Source organism: Corvus moneduloides, chromosome 2, assembly GCF_009650955.1.
Source record: "Corvus moneduloides isolate bCorMon1 chromosome 2, bCorMon1.pri, whole genome shotgun sequence".
NCBI classification, from domain to species: domain Eukaryota; kingdom Metazoa; phylum Chordata; class Aves; order Passeriformes; family Corvidae; genus Corvus; species Corvus moneduloides.
The window spans coordinates 82,589,997-82,607,918 of NC_045477.1; the positions used below are offsets into that span (position 1 = coordinate 82,589,997).

The 17,922-nt window shown below is 37.6% G+C and overlaps 1 protein-coding gene across 1 annotated transcript in view; it reads left to right on the forward strand.

The window, feature by feature from the left end:
* PCCA (propionyl-CoA carboxylase subunit alpha) overlaps positions 1–17,922 on the forward strand; it is a 273,796-nt gene that overhangs the window by 152,773 nt on the left and 103,101 nt on the right. Inside the window, exon 19 of the mRNA XM_032100130.1 lies at positions 15,702–15,804. Within this exon, the coding sequence (XP_031956021.1) occupies positions 15,702–15,804 (103 nt within the window). The remainder of the gene's footprint in view (positions 1–15,701; positions 15,805–17,922) is intronic.

The window sequence follows — 17,922 nt, forward strand, 5'->3', positions numbered from 1 at the left end:
TAGGATATGTTTTTATCTTCATCTGGGTATTTTACCTGGAGTTTCTGAAGGCGGATATGAAGTTGTGTAGGATAATTTTATGGAAGGGCAACATTTTTCTTGACTTTTGGCGTCTCTAAGCTCAGTAAATACATGTGTAATTGCATTTGCACGAGAAGTTTTGCTGATGTTTCTTTCCTAGGATTATTAAAGATAAGCATGACCATCAGCACCTGACCTTGTGTAGTTCCTTGAGGCACTGGTTGTGTCCTGCTGTTTGTTTGTGTAGTGTATAGCTTACTCTGGATGCTGTTGCTGTAAAAATGTTGTCAACAAAATACATGGGAAGCAAGTCTCTAATTCAGTATTGTCTGCATACTTTTACATGTATGTGTCTTGATTTGTCCATTCTTTAGCATGCTTACTTCATTCATGTTCACAGAGGCTGTAGTTAAATACAAGATACTGATTGAAGGGATAGGTAATTCATTTATACCTTTGTTGTTGAGTATTACAATTTTCAACCGTTTCTTTTCCCTTTGATTCAACTGCAAAAGTGGGATGGGACACAGAATGGCCTCATTATTGTAGGAGTATTTCTCTGTTCCCTGCAATGATTCCAAAAGCTCTTGCACACTTCATCAGTATTATTGTAATTCTTTGGCTGCAGGATATTTGGCAGCTGTTGCACCCCACTGGCAAATCCTATTCAGACTTCACTTCCATTCACCATTGCCATTGGAGAATTGATTTCTCTCTCCTCTGCTCTAACCTTTCCCAATTCATTTTGGATTGTTCAATGTGAAACATTTTAATTTCATATCATACAGCCATTCAGCTCACAATCCTTTTTTAACCTGTCACCAGGGTAACAGCATAGCATGCTTGCTTTAGGCAATCAAGTTTTTATTTCACATGCTTAATGTTGCATTAAATGTTTGCATTTTGTTTAACCCTCTTAAATACTTTAAAATGTGGATATATTTTGCAGGGTAATGAAGTCTCTGATTTCAGTGTCAAGTCTTTACAGAAATTGTCTTACTTAAAATAAAAAAATAAGAAATCAGAAGATGAATACAGTAATGAGAAGATTATTAATAAAATTCCAAATGGCTGAATGAGGCAAACATCCATAGAATGGTAAAAAATATTTTTGCTCTGGTACAACCTTCCAAAGGCTTATATTATAATCTTTAGACCTATACTTTGGGATTATTTTTACCTGTAAGTGCTTGTATCAAATTAATGCAAATATAGGATTAGCCATGCAATAACATGACTTTAAGAAGTGACATGTCTGTCCTATACATGTCAACCTACTTCACAGTGGTGGCCAGATGTGTGTGGAACTGTAAGCTGAATAATAAGTAATTTTTTATACATCAAAATTAGAATTTATTGGGATGATGTAGTTGATTAAAGAAATACAGAATTTTTAAGTATCTGTTCTTCGTCTACATGCAAACCATCGTGGCATGAAAAACAGGCTATAACCATTTTACTGGAAATAAAATAATAATGAATTTGTGTTATCATAGATGATTACAAAAATAAAATGTTCATATCTGAAAAAGCATTGATTCCTTATAACTGATGCTACAGAGCAAGTCCTGCTTGTCTTGGTAAAGGAATAGGACCATCTAGGTTTGCCCTCACTTTTTTAGTTGGTATTAAAAAACTAGTCTGTAATAGATGTCCTTAAGATACCCAGTCTATAACTATAATTAGAGGTGTAGTGTTAAAGGCTTTTTATCTGTCACGATCTAGTCTCAATTATGTAGGTAAAAAAGATATGGGGAGAAGGGGTGGGAAGTATTTAATTATAAGATAAGTAAAATCTAAGAACATTGCATTGCAAATAATACCAGACTTTCTCATTTATAGTGAAATAAACCCATAATGAAAGCACTGATAATATGCATTTTAATACTTCAGACTACTAATTTTACAAACCTTCCTGTTTTCAAAATAGGTCATAATATATCTATCGTAGTTTAAAAAAACCGAATGTGGAATAATTGATTGCTATACTAGCCAATGTATGAGTTCCATGAGAAGACAGCTGTTGGTTTTAGATCAGACCCATAAAGTTGACTTTGTTAGAATTTTTCTTCCAACAGCATGTAGCTAACTATAGAAGGATAGAGATGAAGTTTCTTCTATTAATTTCCAAGCTTTCTGTCCAGTTTTCTATTTTCCCAAGTTGTGCTATAAGCTACCAAATATTATTACCCGCCTAAAGAGGTTTGGCAGTGTTTTGTTACTGAATTTTGCCAAAAGGAGCCAAGCATATGGTAACAGTTAATTTATTGGTTCTTCTAACCTCCAGGGAACTCTTTACAGAGACCATATTACCTTTTTATCTAACATATTTTAAATAAAAGAGCTGTTGACTTGAAATTTGATATGCCAGTGTAGAAGCTGAACCTTCAGTGTGGTTATGCTCAATTCCGTCTTGTTTAAGGGTAAGACTAAAAGTGCAAACATATAAGATTGAGCTAAGGCTTATTTCTTTTCAAGTTTCAGAGAGGCGGGTCTCTTCTGTATAGTTTTAGTGTGTGTGTTTAAATAAAAATACTGAAGAGACATTTTCATGAGAAAATAAGCCCTGCCTTTGTCTCAGGAGTCTTGGAGATCTCTTTCTTTGCTTTCGTTTTAAGATATTCCTGGTATGTGCATTACCAAGGAATGATAAAGAAATGAAAAATATTCTTTTCTTTTATGTGTAAAGACATACTTCTTACATGTTTCTTATATGTAAGACCGCAGGCCTATTTGTTGGTTTGTGACAATGTAGCTTTGTATAATTGTAATGGGAGAATTATTTGAGAGGTAACATTGCTAGTTGTGTTGCTGTGCACTATCTTGGAGTTGAAGCTCATCCCTGATATTTGCACAACTCAAAATCAGTCATATGCTCCCTGCGTCAGAAGTAGCCTTCTTTGTTCCACCTGAGGTACTGTATATTTTTGGTTTTGTAACTGGCTGGTATTGTGAATCTTAAAAGAAAAGCTGCATGGATATGTCACCATATTTTCAATGGGATACTTGGGATAGATGATGCCTTAAGTAAAAAATACCCTGATTTCTGTTGTTTCTTGGTAAGTAGTCAAAGACCTGGATATTTTTCCTTGGATCTGTGTTGAGACTGCTCAGATGACTTTTCCTTTTATGATTATGGATGATTCTTTAATATCTTTCACAGACCATTCTTTAGTAGTTTACTTTTCTGTGTAATTAGATGTGGTGCTTGGAGTTTGTTTTGGCTGTGGCTTCCTTTTAACATAGATCTTCAAAGCCTGTAGTGTGAGAAAGACTAGGCAGGAAAGAACAGCACAGGACCTGGGTCTTTTGAAACCAGGGATGTTTACCCATTGACTTAGAAAGGAGATGACAGGTCTTTATTGTGTCCCTCTGTGGTGCTTAGTAAAATCAGTCTTTCTGCAGTTACTAGTGAGATGATACAAATAAATTATTTGCATATTAATTCCAGATTTAAAAAAAAACCCCAACACTTAAAAAAATCTGGATTCCTAGACTTTAAGCTTCTGCCTTTACCCCAGTGTTCTGATATGTGTTTCTGGATCTCCTCTCTCTGACATGATGGTGGAAGAGATGGTGACATACCTTGGTGACACAGGAATAACTTTCTCTAGGCCCTGCTACTCATTTTTCTACCAGACACTGAAATTTAAAGCAGGCCCTCATCTGGCTGCACCTGGCTGTTAATGTCCTTAGACAACTTCACCCTGTTTCACTGAACTACTGAGAGCACTTTTCTTTAAATTCTGTGTTGCCCACCCTGCTCCCTCCCCTGCAGCAAAGCCTTTATTCTTGTTGCTTGTATCCTTAAATCACAATCATTTAAAGATTCTTACTAATATTAAGTCAACCTTATTCCTCTATTAGCTGTGGGTTTTTTCTGTTCTTTGATCTCGGACGTTGCATGTCTGCCTCTACTACAGGCTGCCTTTTCCCAAGTCTTAACACTTGTATTTAAATGAACCTTTTTGAGTAAATAGACTGAAACTCTGTTTCAGTGATTTCCAAACTCTGGTAGTCTGACAGCCATTTAAGCTTCAGTCTCCTTACCTTGGGAAGTGTAGCACCTTTCCACAGCACACTTCTCTTCAGCTTCCTTAGCTTTCAGTCTTTCATATGCGTCTTCCCAGAAGCAAGGGGTAGTGAGACCTGATAGCATTCTGCTGTTTCACATTTTAAAAAAGTTGGATTGCCATGAGAAATTCTTGTGTTCAAGGCCTGTAAAGGGTGGGGCATAACTCCTCAGAGATAAGGACTTTTGTGATTTAACCGCAGCCACCAACTATGAAGAAAATTACCTCTACTGTAGCCAAAACCAGCACACAAGGCTGGTTTGTCTCACACAGGAAGGTCCAGGAGGGCTGCAGTCATTTGCATTTTAGAAAAATTATGTTGGGTATAAACAAGGATACTGTCTCTCTGAGAGAGAACATGGATGTTGCATATGGATTCCCTCAGCAGGTGAGTGCAAAGGAAGGATTGGGGCTGAAGGCAAAGTCGTGAGAACCAATTCTGAACATCTTCTTAAGGTATCTTCTTTCAGCTGCCATACACTACTGCTGAAAGTGTATTTCAGAAATACTTTGGATCTTTCTTATGTTTGTGCAATAGTTTTACTTCACGTTTTAGCATTTCTGTTCAAAATGAGCCTGGTTTTTTTGTCAGAAAGTCTTAATGTTCTTTTTAGCATCATGTTGACCACATACAATTTGTTCGTTCATGCTTGTATATAGAACAGGAACATTCAGAGAAAAACATATGTGCATTGAGCTAATAATAAAGAGGAACAGTACCATCTATGTGTAATTATATTCATTAAATAATAATTGGATGTGTAGAAGGTAATGTTTAAAGAAAAATTTTTTTCCATAATGTTTTAAAATGTACTTATGTGGTACATGTTAATACATTATGTTATTTATGTATTTTATATTTAGGACATTTATTCTTTGTCACGTGAATTACTGAACTGCATTGATTTGTGCTAGTTGTCTGGGCAAAAGGCAAGGAAGGAGAAGGAGCTTACAGCTGAGTACACTGTAGAAGTGTAACTATGTTCTTGTACTCTTCTTAGACCTTAGTCAGTACAGCCATTTTTATGTCCCCATCCTATATTGATCACAATTATGCTAAAATAAACATTACCAATAAGAGTCATCCCACCTACACAGCCTGGCTTCTCTAATTCAACCTTAGTCAGCAGAAAGCTTAGTGGGCAAAATTTTTCTTTTAGGACTGAGAATGAGGCACTAGCTGCTACACATTTTTTTGTCCTTCACATTCAACCCTAGTTTAATAATTCTCAAATTCTTTCGTTCAGGTCTGATGTGTGTAACTTTAGCCATGTTGAAAATCCACGCACATGCTATCAAGAATCTGTCTGTCCATATATATTTCCTTTCCACAGGACTCCTGGTTTGATATATGCGTGTTGCAGTATCCCCACTGCAACACGCACATTTATTTTTCTTACTGGCTTTCTTCTCTTTAGTTGTGAGACCATAATATGAAAAAAGGCAGGTGTCCTATTAAAAGGATGAAAATACATAGAGGGCAATAGATATTTATCATCTTTTGAATATGTATCACTGTTAAATAAATAATTAGATGCCTGTGTTTCCATGGCCTAGAGTTGTAGTGCCTAAGTAATGTAAAAAAAGCAGGTAAGCAGTACCTAAAGGTAGTTCAGCCAGTGTAAGGCCTAACTCATTGTGAGAGGTACCTTTCTCTTTTCATTAGTTCAGAAGGGAAAAAGATGGTTAATATTAGGTGGTGAAAGCTCAGTGGTGTGAGTGCCGGATGTAAGCTGAAAGTGTAGTAGGTGATATATGGAAGGTAATGAGAGTCACTGGAGCTCTGCTATGTGCTATAATTGTCTAGACATGATGTATGAGTGCTTTTGGGAGATGTGCATGTTTTATATTATCTAATGTAATTTTTAATGAACTTTTGGAGGTCTTCTCCTCTGCTGTTTTTTTTCTCTTTAACTGAACAGAATTGGTGGCATTAATCTGTTTCATAGAAATCTAGTGCAGAAGAAACAGAGAACAAAGCTTTAGAATCTGTGAATATGCCACATTTCTTACATGTAGGAGGGAGGAAGTAGCTGTCACATTGCCTGTTGGAAAATGGCTTGACTACCTCTAGCCAAATGCTGTAATCACATTCACCTGTGATTTGGTAGATACATCATTGATACCTGTGTTGTCACCCAGCACTAGTTCTTGTGCATGTAGTAAAGAAGCATGTTTTTGAAAAGCCAGAAACTGTCTAGAAAAACATATAGTTCTAAATGAATCACTGTTCTTGGCCAGCTTCTATTTCTTACACTATGGCATGTAGGATGGCTAGCAAAGAAAATCTGCTCATCCTTTTGCAGGACTGTGGGTTGTCCTGAATATGCATTCTATGTATTACCTGAATTAAGTTCCTCATAGAGGAGAAACCACAGCAGAAAAATGTGATCAATATGGCTGTGTTCCAAAACCCATTTCATTGGCATGAGATAGTTAAGCTGTTGGATGGGCTCTTGGTTCTGCCACAACAAGTTTGTGGGAGATGATAAGCTCTGTGTGATGGCTGAGCTCTGACAATACTTGGGAACTCTACTAAAATCTGGTTGCAAGCATTGTGTTTTCCAAGATGCACAAAAAAAAAAGAGTGTAATTCTGTTTTAGACAATGACCTTTGGGATATTGCGTATGTAAAAAGTTTTAGAGAGACCAGGTCAAATCATGTGTCCTACAAAGTGGGGCAGAAATTCCATACTTCTCGCAATACAATCTGGGTAGTTCCAAGGGGACTGACAGATCAAAAGGGTGAGAGACCTAAATGGAACTGTAAACCACAGGAAAGACAGCATTCAATACACAGCTCTTAACAAGAAATTCGAAAAGATTTTTAGAGGTGGTGTTCTCTAAAAAGGTGTTTTCAGTTTGGCCTAAGACAGATTGGGGGTTTTATTTTGGTTAGCCAGTATAATTTCAAATTTTTCCTTAGTTTGTACACTGTGTTCCTTGTGGGCCTTGAAGAAGGCCAGTGTTCTTGCTCTCTGTGCTGTTGCCAGATTTCCTCAGAGATGGTTTTATTCTGATGTCTTTCCTTTCCCCTTGGCTGTAGTCGTTGTCTCTCACTCCTGATCTGGTGCCTCCTTTATAAGTTCAGCAGGTACTGAAAAGTTTCACTGTAATGCGTCTTGAAAACTTCTAAGAAAATACCACATTTCAGTTTGTTGTTAGTGCCTTTAATGCTGGCTGTGACTGTCTGTGGGTCAGATGTGTATCTCTGAATAAGAAAGAGGTAGGTTAATGTGTTTTTTAGGATTAATTTTGTACATTAGTGATATCTGGGGAAATGGCAATCTGTTCAAGAAGGTGGTGTTATCTAACAGGATAGAGGCAGCTCTGGAATGTCAGGCCATTATTTTTTTGAAATGGAATTTAAAAATTTGATTGTAATACATGTATTTTCTCCTCCAAAATGGCAGAATGATTTTTCCAATATGCTACACTTTTTTTTTTTTGCTTTCAGCTGGCAGGAGCTGGTAGGTATTAAACACTCGATAATATAACTTTTACTGGGGCAACTAAATAATAGGGGTTGAGCTTGAATTTAAATATTAGAGTTTTTGTGGTTTTGGGTTTTTTTTCTGAACATCTAGACTAAATACTGAACTTAGAATTTTGAGGGAATGCAATTGCAGAAATTGTCATTAGATCAAAATCTCTTCATGTGAATTAGGGATTCTTCAAGATTTAATCTAGCTGCCATTAGAGGGTGTACCAGTACAAATGTACCATTTTGTTCATGATGAGGAGCTCATACTCTGACTGTATGTATTTGACTTTTGATTAGTTCTAGTCCAGTCCTGTGAACTGAATGCCCATTTGTGACTGGAGTGTGCTGGGTGCAGTTCTGGAGCCTGGCTTTGGCCTTTCTTGCATCAGAGAGGGACCTGGTTTGCATGTCCCAAGACTGTTCTGCAGTGTGATTCAAAGCATTCTAAGTGCAGATGGTTGGGATAATTTGCTTTGAGAACTACTCCTGATCTGAGGTACAACACTGATATTCTCACAGCCACTGTATATTGTCCTGTTACTTCTGAGTTATACTCTCCAGAACTTCTGTTACAAAAGTGGGTGAATAACTGAAGTTCTGACAGAAGGGATGACAGATTAAAGCACCAAATGTGTTTTGATTCAGGTTTAAAGCCATTAGTGGCAATTGAGCTCAAGATTAGTAGGCAGATTTCACTACGGAGATGAGTACAACAAACCTAGCACAAAATCTGCCTGGATGTTTTAAAAAAAAGAGAGTATGGAAAATAGTATTATGTGTAGAAGTAAAATCGGATTATTTCCTTATCAAACTTAGAGGTAATTTTTAATCACTTCACCTCATTTTCATATTAGTAGGTTAGCATTTCCTTCTGCCTATTTTTTGTGTGGACAGCAAACCTGTAGTATTCTAAATGTAATACAAAGTGGAAAATAGCACATTATTACTGGGAACAGCCGTTCTTTGAATGGAGACGTAGGAAACCGACCGCCCTACAGGCAGCTACATCTTAATACAATCATGTTACATGAAAGGACGTAACTGCTACTGGATGATGTTAACAGAAGAGCTTTAGTCCTCCTTACTGCATTACAGTGGTTTGTTCTGAAGCTCTTTGCACATAAAAAGAAAGTGAGATAATTATTGTGAGACTATTCCTAAATATCTGCACAATAAGTTTCTTTGTTCAAGGAAATACGGGAAGGCTTGTATAGGAAAAAGCATTTGCTGTTTTCCTTTTGGTGGAGTAAATTATTATTATTAGTTTTGCCAACTGCCCAAAGTTATCTCTTAATAAAAATTAAAAAAAATGTTTCAGAAAACAACAAAGTTATGAAATTAAGTACTTTAATTGGAGGAGAAATAGCCCCAACTTTTTTTGATGACAAACAGATTTTTAGATTTTTCTCTCCATAACAATTGTCAGCATGCACAAGTCAATATTGTTGACTGATCTGATTAAAAACACCTGCTTGCAAGTGGTTCCACCTTTGGTAAATAGTTTTGCTGATTTAGGAAAGATGGTTGAAAAAACAGAGGTACAGACTTGGAAATTATACTAAAAATAAATGTATTTTCTCTGTACTTGTGAATGCTTGATTTGAGTGTTCCTTGCTTCTTATTTCACAAATGCTCGCAAATGAGACAAGTAGCAACATCTCTTATCCAGCATTAATGCTTGTGATCTTTGCTTTTTCCAACACAAACCAAATACTAAAGTTGGCCCTAACATATCATCGGAGAGGAAATCAGTTTCAGATATTTTTTACATTTATTTATTTGAAATTATCAAGGTATGCTGTCACCTGCTGAAGGACTGGGCCATCTGACCCTTTTCTGAAACTGAGAGGTCTTGGGCTCTACGTGCAGCTCCCAGAGTTACTGTGTTTTATCCAGTTTATTAAATGCAAAGTACATCGAAATTTCCTGGCATTAGGACCAAGTGCCAAAACTTTTTGTCCCAAAGAATGCATCATCAGGCTGCAAAGCTGAGTCTCCGTGAATTCTCCGAGTCTTCATGAATCTCTCATTCCTTCCTACCATCAGCAGGGCAGGGTGGTGAGTTCCCCAGTGTTTACCTGGGCCCTGGCTCTTTCTCCCGAGAGATAGGAGGTGGATGTGAACCCTCACAGGCTGAGGAAGACTGATAGCATGGATCTTTGGTTCTCTGGACATATGCTCTGCAAACAGGACTTTGTTATAGCAAGACAGGCAATATCAGCAATCCTACTTCATTTACCCAATAGATTTAAAGCTAAAAGATTCATGGAAGATTTTTCAAAAAGCTTAGAGTTGTTGATCGGCTGTGTGTTTGGAGGAAAATTTCTTGTTAAGACTGTGGAGATGGCTTTGGCAGAGGAGCCCCTAGTTCCTTCCCCCTGCCAGGCTGCTGAGGATGCTGGTGGTAAAACATTGGGTAAGGTTAGGGTGTCTCTCTTTGCAAGACCCAAGCCCTGCATGTTTAGATACCTCCAAAGTAGAAGTGGGTTAGCCAGGGTGAGCTCAGGTTGTTTGCAAGGTTATTTCTCAGTTAAATGAAGATGAAAGGGGTTGAGCCATACTCTTAGGTCTGGGCAGCTAAATTCACCCTAGATTTATAAGAACTAGCTTAACTGTTTCTTTAGCCCTCATCTGGGTTTCACTGCTGAAGGTACTGGAGGTTTTCATTGGTCACTGGATTGCAGGCTCTTATGTCAATGCAAATTGCTTGAAAAGCTTCTGCTAAGGGAACATCCAGATGTATGCTGTTGTGAATCAAAGCACAGTGTACTCCACAGCATCCTTTTAAAGCATTGCTTTTTATTTTATAGTGTACCTTCCATGTAATTTCATTTTTTCCTGTGGTCACTATTCAAATAGAGTATGTGGCTATAAAGATGTGTATTTGTTATTGATCTCAATGTGATATGTAAGAAAATGTAATGTAAAACCTTTTTGATACAACTATCGAGTAATTCTTTCAGCCTTTGTCTGATCAGCTGCCACACAGGCTAGTAGGGGTTATTATTTTGCATGACATATGAAGAACTATAATTTAGTGTAATGATGGTATATTTTCATATTCACAGTTAAAGCGGTACATGTGTATATATATGCACATATAAAGCAGGAAGAAGGAAAACCTATTTTTATGTAAAAAGGCATGTGATATGTATAGATGGACCAGTCTGAATACATGTAGAAAATGTGTGTGAATAGATATAGAAAATACTTCAAATTGCTGAATAAAATATTCCCAGATTCTTAGGTTCCTTTCACATAATTTTTGGTTCTTAAAATAATCCTGTGAAAATGCTGCTTTTATCTTTTCTGTGTGATGAATGAACTTTTATGTTGAAAGTGTTGAAAGTACTCAGATACTAAAGCTTAGGTTTGTGTTTTGTTTGGCAGTACACTTCTGTTTAGAATTCTTTTAATCTATCCATTCCCTGCTTTTATATTCATCTGATAGTTGAAGGTTCTGTGAAGGATATTTCTTTGCATGTGAACTTATTAAACAAATAATGCTCAAAAATGTGAGATTTACTTCCTTTTTTTTGGTAATTTTTTTTTTTTTTTTTGTGCATCACAAGATAGACTCTTGTTTGAGTTGTTAGATTTCTATTTGCCTTTCTTGATTTTTTTTTTGTTTTTTTTTTTTTGGAGGGGGGGGGGGAGGGCAGGGAAAATAAGAAACAATTTATATGGTAGATCTAAAGTTTCATTAAAATTGCTTATGCCCTGTCCCAGGCATTTTAAGTGGGCCATCTGTCTAAACATCTCTGCATTTTTTTCTGATCATTTCCTCGACTTATTCATGAGCCATGGGAGGGCTCCTTTGTAGTCTCCATGTAGCTGGTTCAGTCTACCCCCACTGAATACATCTATGTGCTTGCATAACATATCTTTTCACAGTGCTGGAAATTCTCTGAACTTGGTTCAGATGAATGGCCCACTTTCTGAAGGTCTTTTTTTCTCCCTCTGCAAGATTTGTATGCAGAAACTGACCTTGGTGGCTACAGAATCCAGCACATTATTCTTGATCATTTTACAGGCCACCTGCTGTGAAAGTTATGATGAAGGATTTCTTAATGATTCTTTGACCATTAACATTGTTTTAAGTCAATATTTCACTTTTATTTAACTGCTGAATAGGTAATTGCCAATTGAAAAACAGCTTTATGTAGTGTCATAAAATGTGGTTTTCAAACGCTTATAAACTTTCAAACAGGAGGACTTGTTATGATAGTTTGGGATTTCTCTGTTTACGTAAAGTATTATGCAGCAAAAATATCAGACGTGAAGAGGAATTTGTAAGTGTTTTCCCCCTCAGCATTAAAGCATGTATTTTGAATTGGAAGTAAAAAAATCTGTACTCAGTTTTCTGGGCCTTTAGGAGCTGGTGACGTCCTAGCACATTTACATCATCAGTGGTAATTGGGAGAGGTAAGTTTATTATCCACAAGCTGCAGAAAATCGTCATTTTTATTGAGTTCCTTCTATCGGATTGGTTGGTGACAATCAAAATGGCCAGGGCAAAGTTATTACTTGATTTGCTTTTGTGAGTGTCCGTTTCCTTTCATTGTTTGTTCTTGACTGGAATAGATAATAGTTTAATTAATGTTTTCCATGAGCACAGTAAGTGTGTGTCGATCTAAAGTTTTTCGCAGTTGTCTGCTTTCCTCACTGAGAGCTTGCAAGGAAACCAGGAGCTTTGGTTGCTGTGTTTAGTTCTAAAGTGTCTCCCTCTCCCATGAATGGCATTTGAGGGTAAAAGGGACGTAATACATTCTGCACAGACATCATCTCTAGTTGAACAAATGGCAGTAGAGCTTGAAAATAAATAACTAAGCAGGCAAACAGTGCTCTTTTTCTTGTTGCACTGCTTACATGTTTTTGTAATTGGTGCTCTGGAGTAAAGCCTTTATGACTTAAAGCCAGGCCATCACTCTTCATCTGTGCTCCGGTGCTTGTGATGCTTCCCCTTAGAAGGCAATTTGGAGTGGAGAGGTTCAGAACTGCCCTTTTTTGCATGGAAGGAGTTTGTAACACCCTTTTCCACCCATGTCCTGTCGTTGCGGCTGCAGTGCTGCCTTTGCTCTCTCTGTCCCTTTGTGTGTAAAGCTCCTGGCAAGGATCAGCAGCGCACAGTTCTCCGTGGCCCTGCTGCCCATTCACCTGGCACTCATCTTGCTGTGAAACTTGTGTTTCTTCTTGCAGCCAGTGATCTTTATATGCAAATGAAGTAATTTTATTCGATAATATGTAATTTGCTGAAACTGGGAGAAAAAAGAGAGGGCATGTTGAACCCTAGGAAAGACATACTGTGTGGACTCTGAATCTAGGAGGGGAAGTGCCTTCTGTTTTCTTTGTGTCTTTTATGATGGCAAAAATTACACTATTTTTATTTTCAGTGGGATTTTTTTTTCTGTGAATACAATATGTTGGATTTCATCCCATTATCCAGAACTTTAAAAGTTGTACATTTTGAGAGTAGCCAGAAGTTTGGGGAGTTTTATATGAACTAGTGTGAGCAACTTCCTGTTCATATTCAACAAACTTAGACTTTGATCCTTACTTTTGGACTTTGTAATCCTTATTTATATTGAACCTTCTCTCCCTGAAAATCCTATCAAAATGGAGTCTACTACAAGATAATTTCTCTGAACGGAATTTGATTTAATGAAGAAGTAGGATTGTCTTGAGCTAGTATAAGTATCTGTCCTGGCCAGTGTCAGTTATAGTTACAAAACCACAGGCAAAGTTGAAAAATGTTGCTGTGCAAATGAATCTAACAGTTCCAGAAGGGAGAGACAACTTGCTGTGTACTTGGTGTTAGATGCAGCTCTGGACCTTGCCCTCCTGGCCAGTGGTGTTGCAGAGAGAGGAATTATGTGACTGTTTGAAACCCAGGCAAAGCAGTGATCATAGTCATGCTTCTCAAGAGGCATGCATCCTGTTTGGAGATACACTTGACAAAGCTCAGCAAGACAGGACTGAACAAAAATAATCCCTGCTGGAGAACAAGACTGTCTTTCCTTTGATGGCCAGCAGCCAGATTCATGAGGTCACTTCCAGTCAAATGCAATATGAAGCAGGGCTATGCCAGCGAGGCTGTAAGGAGTCTCATGACACCAGTGAAGCAGATCTACTAAGCTGAGTTTGTGATGAGGTCTTAGTTCTAATATAAGAAATATGAAGTTGCTATAAACCTCTAAATCCTGTTGGTTGTTGAGTGGGGTGTCATGGAGAGCTTAACCAGGTGCTGCCTGTATACCTCCTTACTGGTGCTCTGATACCAGGAAGTGCAATGAAAACGTCTCTCAGCTTGCTGCCTGCTACCTGTGCAGGAAATTCCTCTTCCTCTTCTTCAGGAACTCCTGTGTCTGTCGTGTTTCCTATCAGCCAGTCTAAATGTTTGGTGACATACTCCAATATGAGTTGCTGAGAAATTGTGTTGCACTCAATAGACCATGGATAATTCCTCAGATTTGTTGTTTTGACAATTTTCACTATATTAAATGTGAAAGGTGACACTTGGCATCGCTAGCACAGTAACAGGTTATTTTCAATATCTGTCTTGTGAACTTTTAGGTTAGTGATAGAGGTGGGCTAAGGTGTTTGCTGAAATTTGGTGTAGGCCTTACTTGGCTTGGATCCAGGAGTAACTAAGGGTAAGTATGCATCTATTTGTGTCTGATATATTTAGCATTTCCATTTCCCCTTTTCAGGCACGTGGCAAGGCACAATTTTTGGAAGCTCCTTGCCTCATTAAGTACTTGAATTTGTACTTGCTTAAGTTTCAGGTATCTAAAAACCTAATGTTCTTAAAATAATTGTTGAAATCCTTAGCAAGTCAGTGTGTTATCCTTGGCTTGGGCAGATAATTTCTCCTCCTGTGGCCTCTGGAGACCTCACAGGTGCTTCTCCCTGTTGATTCCGCAGGAAACCTGAGCACTCTCTTTTGGGAGATGTGATTCACTGGTCACCTAAATCCTCTGGAGGATGCATGTGGCATAATGTGTTTACAAGTTTTAAGGCTCTGAAGGCTGCAATAAAATGGTGTAGTAAGTGCTATAATGTACAACAGATTAACGTTATGGCAGAAATGATCCTTAGAGGGGATGTAAAGGTGATAAACTTATTATCCCTACAGATTTCTTCCAGAAAAACCTAAATGTCTAAGAGCCAGTGTGGAAGAAAAGCTATACCAAAATAGTGTGTCTTTGTTTTAATGGAGTTTAAATTACACCTTCCTATCTTCTGTTTAGGCTATGTGGTGCTTCCTGATGGTAATATATGGTGACCATTCATTAGAAAAGTTATAGTATGCTTTTGGCTTGTTATGGCAAAGTGGAAGAGACTCGAGAAAAGTTAGAATGAGGAAAATGAAAATGAATATACATTTAAATAAAATACCTGAAAATTGCATGTTCCACTCTGAATTTCGAGGAATGGAGGCTCAGTTCTCATTCCTTTGCTCTCAGGTGTGTGCTTTTTTAAGTTGAAAAGATTTCGGTTTCCTGTGTTACTTGATAAATGGTGCATCCACAGAATGCTGCAGGAATCAGTATAATCCTGCGTATGGGCTGTGATGATACATCATTATTTTTTCAGTATGCTTGAAGGGCTCTGTGTATGAGATACTTAAAAATGTATATTATAAAGTTACTTGTATTACTTGTTTGGCTGAATCTTTTGTCTGTAATTGGCTTTTAATTAAGATTTACTGAGAATGAGATTAAAGAAATAATGATTATATTTTGCCCTTAAAAAGACTGCTCCAGTTATCACTACTGCTATTCTCCTGCCAACCCACTTTCTCATCTGCTTTTCATCCTGTTTGAGCTAATTCTGCAGCAAGTGCTGGCTGTATTCAAGGGCCTCCTGTAACTTTATCAGCATACCCAGTGTGTCAAGGCAAATCTAGAAAGAAAGTAAGAGTGTATTTTCTCCTTATATACTGTTTGACAGAAAAATGTATTTAGTATATATTTTTTTCAAGTATGCTCTCCAACTGTGTCTATAGATTAATGATACGTTATATCCTTCATGACCATCCTATGAGGCAAGCGCTTCTGGTTAACTTGGGACAAGCATGAAATCTCTGTTAAAAATTTTTTTTCTGTCTGTTTCTTTTTTAGAATTCCTATTGCTAAATCAAAGAGAAGTAGCTGGGAGCTCTCTGTGCGGCTAGGAGATGGAATTTACCCAGTTGCAGTTTCAAAGGATGGCTCATCATTTTCTGTAAGTTCTGCTCATTTTCTAAGAAATTCAGTGCATTGAGTCTATATATATATATATATATTGTCCTTGACATCTGCTAAGATTCTCCATCTTTTTGGTGACCAAGTATAGACGTGTGGTTTGTCTTTAGTAGGCATTGCTGTGAATTAGCAAGTGAGACTCTGTTAATTAAATAGTGCTAGTGTACTGAGATTTTTCTCAGGGCTCATGCCCATGGAACATTTTTGTATGTAATTGTTTAAAAAAATAGTTTCTAAATAACTTTGTTTAGTGTTTTGTTTAGAAATAACATTGTAGATATATGAGAGCAAGAAAATAAATGCGACGTTGACAAAAATCACATTACCTTAGGCTAGTGTTTAGAAAAACAAATCAAGTATCCAAGGGAATTGAATAAGTAATCATACTGGAATGGCATTATTCAACGCTCTGTGGTAGAACTGTATGTGGTCATAGTAAAATGCCAGTGTTTCAAGATGTGCTTATTCACTTCAGATGAATGTGTATAAACCATTGTTTTTTACAAATACTCTAAGGTAATTACTTAAGCATTTAATGTTGTCAGCATGGGAGGCAGAAGGACAGACCATGACAGTAGAAGAATGGTAATGCAGTGTTTGGTAATTCAGCCGGTCAGCAGAATAAAGCCAAGACACAAGCTGGTTGAAGTATTAAGAAGATAAATTCATAGGGAGAACTATTTTTATGTCTGGTAGTGGTGATTCCACAACCAAAATGAAAATTTTTTTTTTTTTAAATAGGCAGTTGACTTGTATAGTATTTGTTGACTCTCGGGCAAAAGGTTTCAAAAGAGCCTGAATAAGGCAGTTTTTCTTAGAATGGCAGTGACGCCCTACTTGTTGAATTGTTGTTTCAGAAGCAAAGGCCAAGTCTGCATAGAGTTTTTAAAATTGTACAGTACTCCTAACAGGCATCCTGTGAACTTGGATACAGTCCATTCAAACAACAGAACACCTCTGTCAGCTTTCAGCCCAGTTTAGAGCTGGGGTGGCACTGGCGTGTGTGACAGAGATAGCCCTTCCCAGGAGCAGTCATTGCCTTCACTCTTTCCATCCTTTTGTTGCAGTGTTGCTGCTGTGTGCAGCACTAGAGCTGCCTGCTGCTGTGGGGATGAGCCTGCTGGTTGCTTTGAGTGTTGCATAGGCCCTCGCTGCTGTGAGCTCAGAAATCTAATTCCCATAGTTAGACTTCCCCAAACCAGGGAGCTGTTCAGCATAGACAATTACACAAGCATACATCTGCATATGTACACACATTTTTGAGAGATTTTCTTGAGTCCAAACCTGTGTCTCCATTTAAATGGAACTGCTAACAGTTGTGATGTCTTGCAGCAGTATGAAAATTACAGCTAGTATAAACCAGTTTGACAAGGTATACAAGGAGTCTGATTTCTGATCCTCCAGTAACAAATGTGAAAGTTCCTTCTCATGTCCTTGTGTCCCTGCAGTAAATTACTGCTGTTACTGCTAGGCAAGGAGGCAGGAGCACCCCTCAGTGTCACAGAAGGAGTGCCTAAGCACTAGGGAGAATTAGGGGTGCCAGGTAGAGACTGAGTGCCTAAAAGCCAGGACTAGAGGATTTGTGACAACAGCTTTTGCATTTTGTTTCCACCCTAACCATGCCATGTATTAACCATGTATTCCTGGGGAGATATAATTCCTTATTTATATGTATCTGGAAAATACCTGGTGAAATAAATCACATTAGGTGGATTTCAGGAGAAGTCTGTTTCACTTAAACCTTATACCTATGAAGATAAAAGTGTAAGTTATAAGATGATGTGAAGATGATGTGAAGATATAAGATGTAAGTTTTATAGTGTATTAAAACTTGCACCTGAGCTTGGGTATGTAAAAAGCAGGTAACTCTTTCTTAATAGCAGGATTGTTTAGAGTTAACACTTATTTTTATTGTTACTGGATAAATAGCAGAGCACGTGTTATTCTTCATCAGTAATTTTCCTGGTGGTCTCCTGTGATTGTGCTGGAGACAAGAGTGTATATAGTAAATATAGCACCGTCAAAAATCTGAATTATTGTTCAAAACTTTACAATAGAAAACCAACTGCCTTAAAACTTCAAAGAAGAGAAGTCAAGA